At 37.2% G+C, this 12,222-nt stretch overlaps 1 protein-coding gene across 10 annotated transcripts in view; it reads left to right on the forward strand.

Moving 5' to 3' along the window:
- Nucleotides 1-12,222, forward strand: part of BCAS3 (BCAS3 microtubule associated cell migration factor) — a 490,501-nt gene that overhangs the window by 113,904 nt on the left and 364,375 nt on the right. For 9 of the 10 annotated variants that reach the window (XM_050929311.1, XM_050929313.1, XM_050929312.1 and 6 more), the window contains 2 exons: nucleotides 468-638; nucleotides 11,939-12,032. In XM_050929311.1, coding sequence (XP_050785268.1) covers nucleotides 468-638; nucleotides 11,939-12,032 — 265 coding nt within the window. The remainder of the gene's footprint in view (nucleotides 1-467; nucleotides 639-11,938; nucleotides 12,033-12,222) is intronic. The other variant, XM_050929317.1, reaches the window with a different exon arrangement.

The raw sequence follows: 12,222 nt of genomic DNA on the forward strand, positions 1-12,222 counted from the left end.
TCCCCTTTTATTATAATATCAGTGTATTGTAATGCTTTCAACTGTGGTGGCTTTTGCTCAGTACCTGCAGGAACAAACAAATAAAAATGTTAGTTTTAAAAAGAAAAAAATTAACATAATGTCTAAAGACATTACAGTGAATACGTCTCTTTCTTTTATCAATGTTTTTGAAGCCCCGAATAAAATATGTGAAATTACATTTTATTTTCCAAAGAAAACCAGTTCACAAGATAGATCAAACTCTGTTGGTGGCTTTCTAAGCCTTTTAAATAGAATATTATTACATGTAGTGTCTCACACAATTAGTATGTCAGTTATAAAAACCCATTTAATTTGTTTTGTGTGTTTCTTGATGTATGGTGATGAGCAATCTAGTCACCACATTCATTGTGCTGTGAGAGAAATTTCAATGTAGATCTGAAAAACAGCCCTAAAACTGTATTTATTGGTTCTCTTTCTTTTTATAGACGATAAAGACTGGACTTACAATGGTTGGGAAAGTGGTTACACAGCTGACAGGGACATTGCCTTCAGGAGCAACTGAAGAAGAGATTTTAGTTCATAGCAATACTCGTCGAAGTCCTCTGGTGCCTGGGATCATCACTGTTATTGATACCGAGACAGTTGGAGAAGGGCAGGTAATACAACTTGCAAAGAAACAAAAAAGAGTATTAGAAGTGCCTTAAGTGTCACAAGACTTTAGCATTAAAAATTCATTATGTGCTTTTATATTTCCAAATGAAAACTACAACCATGATTTTTATCAGGTCAAGCAAATTTACAGATGCACATTCTTATGACATAGGAAGTGCTATTTGGGAATGAATTTAAGCCAGCATGTATATAGCCTGTAATGCGCATTTACATGACATTTTGACAACATCAAGTGTGAAGTGTCACTTTTTGTCCCTCTAACACTTGCTCAGAATTGACGCTGATTTATGCTGACCTGTTTTATGTGGCTATGGTCTGATTACATTTATTAATACATAGCAGGAAATTTTGACTGTGGTCTAGAAATATGGTGAATTGTTTGATATGGTGTAAAATAGTAATAATTGGGAGACCATGGTTAGCTAAGCAAATGGAGAACTTGGATAGAAAGTCTGAAATTACTCAACTCTTCAAAGCATAAGTTTAAGTGAGTCTGAGTCTGCCATTTAATATTTTTTTCTGACAACATAGTTAATTTATACAACACAATTGTACCACATAAGATTATCTGTTTAAAATACCCATATGTCAACCATCTAAAATGGAAACTAATGTTTTAATTAAGTTTCTTTATAAAATAAAGGTGTTGTAGGTTTCTTATTGATTTACTTCAACGAATCATTTATTTTTTAAGAGCCTGATCCTGGAGTCTCTACTCATGCAAGACTTCAACTGGTTTAATTATTTATGGCGGTTCTGCAAATTGAGTTTTTCCATAATCTATTTGTCAACATTTGCTGAATAAAAAACAAAAAGAACAACTCCCCACCCTGATTCCTTCCTATTTCTCCCAGCCCCTCAAAGGCCCACACTAATGCTTAGGTTGCACTGTGTGTACAGTTTTGTTACCTTGGTAAGATATTTTTTTTAAAATCAGTCATGTTATGTATGTTTCCTGACTGATGATAAAATAAAATATTTTCCTTCCCAAGTTTATAAGATGCTGTCTGATATTTTAATGTTTCCAAGAATTAATTTAAAGATAATCAAATCCATATAGTGTTGCCAGTGATTTTATATTGAAGTCCCTTCTCTCTTAAAACCAAAATAATACAAAACCAGCAGAAAATAGAAAACAACACGATTTTATTTGATTTTACAAGATTATGTTAGTAAAATAAGGCTGCTGGCCTTTGGGATTCATTTTTGTTTCCTGGAAAAATTTCTGTTGCCTTTTCTTAGAAAACCAGAAAAAAAGAAAAATTTTGCTTCATAAATTTCTCATGAAGCCTTGTTTAATGCAGTCATTATATCTGATGTTCTTGTCTGTGCATTGACTATTCTGCATAGGCTTAGAAATAAAATGATTTATCTTAGGTTTTGAAGTCTTGTTGTTGATTTAGAGGTTTTTATGAACTTGTCCTCTGACCTTACCAGTGGTCGGAAATAGTCAAACCTAAAGGACACTGTGGAAAAGTAGTTGTAAAAATGATAACAGTTGCTTTGCCCATCTAACAGTACAGTATCAAAAATAAGCCATTATTTGTGGTGAAACAATTGTATTTTGTCCGAAACCCCTGAAGTAACAGGCTTTGAGGTAGACACTATTCTTAGATCATTTGAATTCAGAAATAACTTTTTAACGTTTGTATTTTTGTCACCTGGGATATGTAAACAGTATTGGGGTTCATAATTACGTTCATTGTGGAGCTGGGTCTCAGAATTTTCTGCATGGGTTTTTCTAATAAGGGAAAATAACTTTCGTTTATGTTGTTGGGGTTTTTTGGCCACAAAAGGCCTTTTTATAACTTCAGAAAGGTCTAAGTCTATCAGTGAAGAAGCTTGATAAACAAAAACCTGAGAGAGAGTTTTAATTTTTTATGTGGCCTAGAAAAAGTTGGTTATAGTACAACACTGCCTCTGTAGGGTACTTTCCTGTATGAGGTGTATAATTTGCAATTGTGTCCCTTCTGAGTCATTGCCAGATGCTACCCTCCTACTCTGTTTCCTCCAGCACTGAGTTGAATCAACAAGTTTTGTGCACAGATCCTGGCTTGAACATGGCAGATTCAAATTCTGCTGGCTGGATGAATTAACTAGTTGTAGTGCAGAAGAGTGGAAATAAGAGTCGGTAGGAGACTGGGAACGCTCCTGCTCTCTCATGCTGATGAGACCAGGTACATCCACAGGAGGTGACAAGTTACTGCTTAGATGATGTAGGATCCGTTTGTACTACCTCGACAGACATGGATAGTTTTCATAGCATAATTGATTCGGGCTCCAGTTTAGCAGGGCACTTAAGCAGAAGCCTGACTTTAAATGTGTGAGTAGTCTCACTGAAGGAAATAGGGCTGCTCACGTGCTTAAAGGTATTCGAGAGACTAGGTGGGTGAGGTAATGTCTTTTATTGGACCAACTTCTTTTGGTCAGAGAGATCTGAAGAAGAGCTCTGTGTAGCTCAAAAGCTTTTGTCTCTCACCAACAGAAGTTGGTGCAATAAAAGATGTTGCCTCACCCATCTTGAGTCTCTCCTATCCTAGGACTGACATGGCTACAACTGCACTGTATTCTTAAAGGTAGGCTCATGGTTAATCAATTGCTGCCTGTATGACTACCTGAGCTGGGTTGATCCTTGCTCATTGTATTTAGTGTCTGGAAGGAATTGACCCCGTCATGGCAAATTGGCTTGTGTTTAGTGTGTTTTACCCACCTTCACACCTGCCCCATTCCTCCAACCTCTTCTGGGTTCACCCAGGTGGGATGGAGAGTGGTTGAGCTGGATGGTTAATGTGGGTTACTCACAGGGTCTAAGGCAGGGGTCGGCAACCTTTGAGAAGTGATGTGCCAAGTCTTCTTAAATTACAGTAAGTAAATGATTTCACGTGCCAGTAATACATTTTACAGTTACAGGGGCCGATGGAGGGAACCCCAAACCGGCAGCATGGGCAACAGACTGAACCCCAGACCAGCAGTGAGCTGAGCCCAGCCCACTGCCGGTGTGGGGTTCCGTCGACTGGCCCCTGCCGGGCGGGATCCCAGTGGCCAGCCCCGCTCAGCCTACTGCTGGCCTGGAGTTCCATTTATTCAGGCAGGCAGCGGGCTGAGTGGGGCCGGCAGCCGGGACCCCGGCTGGCAGCAGAGTGCCACTCAAAATCAGCTCACGTGCTGCCTTTGGCACATGTGCTGCAGGTTGCCGACCCTTGGTCTAAGGTTAGGCCCATGCTCAGATGAAATAATTGTTCTATAGTTACAGGTCAAGTCCCTTGTGTATTTTTATCTTCGCTTTCAAGGCACAGCTCCTGGCAGTAATTAAGCGGGCAGTGATAGGATATAGTATCCAGATCCAGACTCAAATAGACAAAATAGATATGAGGCACCAATGGGTAGAATCCCTGACTCCTCCCAGGTGGAAAGGGAAGGATGAGGCTTTGTGGTTTGGGCTGTTTACATCTCTCTTGAATTGAAATGGATATGCTCAGCGGTAGCTTGGGTCTTCCTAAATCGCATGGGAAACCACTGGGAATTCTTGATTCCAGAGAAGTTTGTATTCTGGATTGAGTTAACCCTTTCCAGACACTTTAGAAAAGCCCTTTCATCCAGGGACATGTGCATTGTGAGGTGTGTGTGTCTCTCTTAAAGGAGTCAGAAATAATAGCAGCTCTGGAGGCAAGTTTCAGAGACATGGAGGAGAGTCAGGTGCCCAACTGCCAATGATTTTCAGCTGGGCAACTAAGTGCCCTTTGTGAATTTCAAAATCACCCTATTTATCCACGTAGCACTAACCCGACCTCTGACAAAGAACTCGGGGCATTATATTATGTAATGGAATGAAAACAATTACAGTATAATAAAAATAATGAAATGACCTCTTTAAGAGGTAGATATTTAAAAACAAACGAGGGTCCAGTTTAAAAAGTGGAACGAAAAGCATAGGAAAGGAAAGTAAGAAATATAAATGGCCAGCAGTGGTTCTCCTGCAAATACTTTTGAAAGGGAAAGAAGTAGGTAAAGGATGAAATGAAATAGGTGTCACTGGGGAACTCGTTCCATATCATGGGGCCTACAACAGCAGAACGTATGATTGTTGACTTTGGATATGACAGTATAAACCCTAAATTGTGGGGGATGTATGGGTGTGATATGCAGATTTACTTGCAAAAATTAGGGTTAAGGAGTATGTATTGAACATAGGTAGACCAGAAGTGTTAGAATTTAAACTGGCATTACTCTCTCTCATTTTAAAATTCAATGTACCCTTTTATAGGCAGCCAGTGTAATGAATGCAAGATAGCACTCAGTGCATTTTATGAAATATATTAACATAATATTGCTTAATTTGAAACATTATTAGCTTTATACAGACATATACACACATTTGTACATTGAAGAAATCTTTGAATTTAACCACAGAGAGATATAATGTTGTAAAACTCTGAGGAAAATATTTTTAGTAAATCTTATGAATATAGACATATTAGTGAAATCTCGCATGTGGCAGTTGTTTATATGCCAGTTCCTTCTTTTAAAAACAGAGGTATTTTGAGAAAGTTTTTAACTGTAGTGTCATTAAAAGAAAAGTGTAGAAATGTTGAATTATTAGATTATTTAGATTTTATTTAAAAACTGAATAAAAATAATTATCAAGAATCCTAAGTAACTTTGTGGTCAACCAAAATATGTTACCACGGTACCTGTGCTTATTTAAACTTCCTTTTAATGAAGCTTTACCAAACTTTTCAGTTAACTGCAGTGGCTATTTATTTGGATCTGTTAATTAGTTTAAATTGATAAAAACGAACCTTTACAGATGTCTTCTTTTTTCCCTAATTGGAAATAAATACAGAAACCTTTAGTGGTTTGAGTTTTATAGAAAAATTATTTTCTTTTGACCTTTGATTCTTTATTCTTAATTAATTCATCAACTAGGCCACCCACATTTAGTCTGAAATAATGACCTTTTTCAAAAGCCGGCAGTTTTGTGACTGAATATAAATCTGTTAAACATCTAACATTTAGCTGATTCTTAATGTTTTTGATAGAGTGATGTGATTAATGGTATATCATTGTGTTACTCATTGATCATTCAAAACACATGAAAATATTCGAAGAAAATTTTTTAATGTTAACTTTGAAAAATTATAAGGTAGATAACATGTTGGTCTTTTTATGTTTTAAAACGTGACTGGTGGTTTTTTTTTCCTGTTCCCTATTAACTTTTTATTGCATTAAAGAGGAATTCTTCATAAAAAAAAAAGGTCAGACTGCTGCAGTTCCATAAGTTCATTTCCATTTGGTAAGGAGTTGATAACAATTGAACCAAATAAAGATGCTTATCAAGTAGCAAGAATCATAGTGAAATTTTATGGTAAAACAAAAGGTTTAAAGAATAAAGGGTTTTCAATAGTAAAACTTTAACGGCATACGCAATTCCATTGGTGATAAATCCCAGTACTTTTACTTACAACAACGTACAATTTTCACAAAAGTTAATTCAGTAGTCGAACTCTCATTATATACTTCACTTTATTTATATATATATATATATATAAAAAATTTAAAAAATAATGTAAATAAAAATAAAATATAGCAACAGGATTCCCTCAGAGCATAATACTGTCTGCCTTACTTTTATTAAAGGGGATCTGCTTTTTGTCAAGAAGACATTTTTGTCTCAGATAAATGTTTCAGGCTGAGCGCAAGGCTGTTTTGAGTTTATGCTGGATTCTATTAAAAGGAGTGCAGTAGTTAATGCCACAGATTTATCACTTTTAGCCCTTTTCCACTGATGTTTGACCTTAGCTATAATGGTTTTTGGGTTTTTTTGCACATACATCTTAGGACCTGAAGCTGAGAATGCACTGACTTTAGCTATTTAAATCCACTGAGACTTTAATGAAGATATTTTTGTATATGCAATAGATATAGAATATTTTATTCTTCATATTTCTGTTGCTAAATTGCTTAGTTTGATTTTTATGATGATGGAAATCATTCTTTCTTAATTGTATTAAGAATAAGACCAACTTTATTCAATTTGTGTCCATTTTTATTTGAGTTACCTTCGTATTTTGTTTAAAAGCATGTCTCCACTGGGGTAAGTCGTGTAATTTGCCTTTAAAGATTAAAATAATTGAAGTCACAATTATCAATGGCTTCTGTTCAGCAACATGGAAAATACTAAAAATGAAGTAAAACACAGTTTAAACTAAAGCCTTTTTTTTCCTAGTCTATCTCTTGCCCTCAAAGCAAACACTGATTTCTAATAGCATGTGTAATGATCCTGTTGGGTTTTTGTCTGTTTTTCTGTTTAAAGAAGATAACGGCTACTTTATTAATCTTTGATCACTTAGTGTTTTGTTGAACTTCAATGCAGTTAGCTCGATAGAGCTACAGCAGTGACTCATCGTGTTCAATTAAGCACTGGGTAGAGCTGCTTCTTCTGAACATCATATTGAAGCTATCGGGCTGAGGCGCTGGTTAGGCATCTCAGATAAGATGAGTGGTGATTTTCAGGGTCTCGACAGAAAAGGCCTAATGTTATTTTTGTGGAATTCTTAATTTCTGGTGATAGGGAAATATGTAAAGAAGATATTTGAGTAACCTTGTTATGCTGTGTTACCATGCATTTGTGAGGACAGTGGCTGTATTTATGAACCTATTACTGTAAGTGACTTTGTCGTGGTCTTTTAATCTTAACAGCAAAAGGAGTGTGTTTAAATCACTGCCGTGGAGTTTGAAAAAGTCCTAGCATGAAAATACGGGGTTGGGGGCTTCCCTACTCTGGCAGCAGCTGAACATCTCATTAGGCAATTTGTGCCATTCTTTCCCAAGAAAGGATTCCCACTTCTGCCCTTCTCCATTGCACGTAGTATGAACTGGTGGAAAGGGACTGGCTTTACAACATCAACGTTGATTTAATGTCCCTCCCAGTCACCTATGAGTAATCCTCAACTCACTCCAGCCCCTCCAATACAGTTGCAGAAAACTTCTTTCATTTCAGCATCAGGGTAAAGTGTCCCCATCCCATCTTCTGTGAAGTCTATCTAGAAGAATCCCCTTTGGTCTGAATACCTTCTTCATTGCCTCAGTGCTTCAGCCTTGTCCTATAAATGAAAATTGTCCCTCTTCTGCAGTTACAGGGGTATAGTTAAAGACATCTTTATACTAGTATTGTTGTGTCCACATTAGGGGTAATAGATCAGTAAAAAAATTGCATCTAACTGAAAAAGTTGCACGGGGTACAAAATCTCCAGGAAGACTAGGCCTTCATATTTTGCCTTTTGGGAGAGCTTTGAAAGGACCACAGCCTAGAGTTCATTGCTGGACTTTTCTCTGGCTGACAAGACCGATCATCAGGTCAGCGAGGGAGAAGCCTTTGCCTCTTCCTTCCATTGTAGCATAGAGATGGTAGAGATGATATAGAGATGTGAAAAAGACCTCTCCCTAGCTTACCACAGCAACTGACCAATCAGCCGTGTGAGAAGGGGAAAAACAGTAAAAGTTTCAGGTACAGCCAGAAGATTTTAAAATATAAGTAAATGATGAATTGCTCATTGCAGGTCCCGACTAACTTGCCTCCTGTATTCCAGTGTAAATTCCTTTTTTATGTTGAATTAAAAAACACAAGGGATGTGTCTTTAGCCTCATATTTCCCCACATTGGCAGGTATGTGAGGTCACTAACCCCATTTTCTTAGTGGCTGCCGTGGTAGGGAGTGAGAAGTATTAGATGGAAAGACAATGTGGGGCTGAGAGCCATGAGAGTCGGAGGATCACTTGTAGGAGGAGCTCTCCACCTCCTGTTAACTTCTGTATTTTTGAGTCACAAAGTTTTGAGTTCTTACTCTCTTTTTAGGTAAACACGAGACATTGATATTTCCATTTGAATAAGACAGCTTTCCAAAGAGTTGGACACTCTACCGTTTTGGGGTTGCATAGCCTTCAAGGCCAGTTATGCATTTCTGAATGTAGAAAGGAGACAATAGAAATCAATTTGCTCTTATTCCTTTAAAAAAATCACGAACAGTGGAATAGTAAATCCAAGTGAAAAGATTAAAAGGTAGTTAATTTGTTATGTTTGTAAGTGAGCTTTGTATGAAGAACCCGAGATTATTAGAAAACTGATTTTAAATCATTCACAAATTACGCCCTTCAAGGAAGAGCATTTCAAGAAGTAGCTGAAAAGCCATTTTAAAATTTGAACACCATGAGTTTAACCTATGAATGATAAATTTTTGGCTTTATGCTGTACTCAAATTAGAGTGTCTAAAGCATTTTACAATGCCTAATGATCCTGTAGAATCCCTGTTTGTCATTATACTTTCAGACTAAAAGTGTTTGCGTTTTCCTAACAGCCAGACTGTTCTTTGACCGTTGTACATAGATTTTTGTTCTAGAGATAATCATCTTGGTGCAACTTTCATTGCTTAAAAGAAACCCACACTGAATTAATCATGTTTGCTGTCTGTATAAAAATTTGCACATGCAACAAATCAGTTAATATATATTAACTTGTTTTAACTGTGCTTTAGATGAATACTGATATCTACAAATTTCAGGTTAACAAAAACTTGATGTAACATGATTGGATTTAAAAATCTGCTGTTTCATGTGTGATACTAGTTTAGGGGGCAACTGCTATCTTTAATTATGATGAGAAGGCCTAGGGTAAGACTACATAAAAGTTACATAAGAGTGGAAGCTGTGAAAAGATGATGTATATGAGTTATTCAGTGCAGCTTATATAGGCTGAGAAAAGGAACACTGTTTCTTTGAAATGCTCTTAGGAAGATCTCCAGACCCTTTTCTTAGTGGTTCTGGAATCAGTACGGAATGCTGACAACGGAAAGCAAAACCATAATTGTCCGTATGTGACAGTGCCAAGTAGTTTGAACGTTTAATATAAGTTGGGCGCAGGCCTCCTCATCTCTGTATGACTTCTTGAAACATTTTAAGATGATTTCTCATTCGAAGCATAGAAATAATGTTTTCAAATTATCCAATAACTGTTAAGAAAAGGAAGTTTTTAGTGCCCTCAAATGTATTTTGGAACACAACAGACAAATTATTAGAAACTTGGAAGAAATAATTTTACACTAGAAAACTGGACCCTTGCTTATTTACTGTAGAAGGCGTTCACTTAATATGGGTTACATTGTTAATAAATTGTCAAATGTTTTTCATTAATAATTTTCTGGGATTATTTTGCTTTGTTTTGAGTTTTCTATCTTTAACATGATCATCATTTTAATTGAATAATAAAGTACCTCTCCACCTACTCTTCTTGCATCTGATAATGAATCCATGCAGTGTTTTAATTCCACTTTCTGATGATCAAGAACACATTTTCATGTAGTCAGATCTTGATAAACTTTGGCAGGACGGTTTCAGCCTCAGACAGTTCTTATCTGAGGCAGAATTTGGCCCTTGAATCTATCATGTCGCAACATAATAATTAGGTTACAAGTTTTCTCTGTCACAATCCAGGCTAAAGACAATTTTAACCAAAGATATGATTCCACATATGGTTCATACCAACACATAAGCATACCCCCATTCAGGAGATTGAATGCATAGAACTTGGTGTTCTCTCAACGTACTTCTTTTAAAGGCAGTTGACTAATGTTGATGTTAAGATGGATACTTGACTTGGCAGAGTTATAATCCAAAACCTCCTGAGTATCTTTAACCTAAGTAGTCCTGTGGTTGGTTTGTTTTTGTTTTGTTTTGTTGTTTTGTTACATCTGCTATTTAAAATCCACCACAAGGAAATTTCAAGATGGAGAAAATCAGGTTAGGTAGAATCATAGAAACATAGGCCAGGAAGTGATATTGAGAGGTCATCTGGTCCAGCCCCCTGCACTGATGCAGGAACATTCCTGAGAGGTGTTGATCTAACTCTTAAAAATCTCCTGTGAAGGGTATTCCACAGTCTCCCTTGGAAGCCTATTCCAGTGCTTAACGATTGTCAATAACTGAATTTATAAGAGAGTTGTTTCAATATACACACTCAACCCTCCTCTTCTGTGTGCTAGAGTGTCTGACCTCATGAATTCCTTGTCATTCAAGGGAAGGATACAAATCACAATGCTTATAGATGGGGAGAACAGAACATTGAAAAACAAGGATCATGGGCCAAAGTAGATAACTTTCTACTCTCTACTTTGATATTTTAAACTGGTTTCAGGTAAACAAGATTATAATAAAACAATGGGAACATACTGTAGTGAAGTGTCCTGCACTACCAGAAAGATGGATTAGATGACCTAAGAGACGTGTTCAATCTTTATTTTTCCCCTTTGTTTAAGCAGTCTTTTTTCCTACTTGCAGACAGTTCTGCTACATATATTTTAAATATTACCAAGGAAAAGGTTTTCCTGTGTCATGATTAAGTGACATCTTCCACTTCGTAGGTTCCAGTTGTGCTACCAGTTCTTTTTCTGTCATTTTTTTATCGCCTTGCTAGAAAAATTATTTGTCTTTTACACTTAAGGAATGATGTGTGCTTTTTGGCTGAAATTGTCCCTCATCAATGCCTCTTGGACTAGCTCAAACAAATTGGCCTTGTGCAGGACAAAGTCCACCTATCAACCTGAAGAAAAGTGAGGTAATTCCACAGCTTCTCTACAGCTGCTGCTTGAGTCCCCAGGATGGAACAGGAGATTCTGTTCTGAAGTAGAAAGTTGCCCCCACTGGATCCTCCTAATCATAGACCAATTGGCAACAACTCTGCTTCATCCTGCAGCAATCTGGACATGGAGCCTCGCTTCATAATACCCAGGGTACAGAGTCTCGCACAAACCTCCTCTGCAGCCACCAACACTTCATGCAGCGGAGCGGCAGTAGGGTTAGTTATATCTGGAAGCGATAAGTAAAAGGGACTCCCCGTGCCTCATGTAGTATGTCCAGGTTTTTCTAGTCTACAGTATGGGAGCTGTATGCTTTAAAAATCACTCCATGTCATCTACAAAGTAGTGCAGAAAATTATGCAGTTGTGTCTGGATGTTTCCAATAGTTTTACATGTATTAATATTTCCAATTCTTGCTAATATGTATCTTTTGTAAAATGGATATTCAGGTGTTAGTAATCCTGGCATGAATTTCCACTGCTTATGAAGAGGCCTGTAGGATTTCTACTCTTCAGGCCGTCATTTACAGAATCTTCAAAATTCTGCAGAGAAGTGCAGAAATGAGTGGGTGTTGAATGATTGTGCAACTTTTACTGCATAAGGATTGTACCATACAGCAATACCTAACCTTCCTTTGTCTCCATTAATATTATGCAGGTGATTGTTAGCGAGGATTCCGATAGCAGCGGTATTGTGGCCCACTTCCCTGCACACGAAAAGCCTATTTGCTGCATGGCTTTTAACCCCAGTGGTAAGTTCCTTCGCCATCATAAATTTTGTATCGTATGTGAAGAGTAAAAAATGTAGTTTGTGAGTGATACTCTGTACCTCAGGGGAACACCCTACACCCTCATGTTCATCCTTATAAAATGATTGTGTGGTATCCAATGCAAAGTTTGTCATGTTGGGTGTTTTCGGAAGGCTCATGATGCACTGAGCAT

The sequence above is a fragment of the Gopherus flavomarginatus genome, chromosome 19 (assembly GCF_025201925.1).
Source record: "Gopherus flavomarginatus isolate rGopFla2 chromosome 19, rGopFla2.mat.asm, whole genome shotgun sequence".
NCBI classification, from domain to species: domain Eukaryota; kingdom Metazoa; phylum Chordata; order Testudines; family Testudinidae; genus Gopherus; species Gopherus flavomarginatus.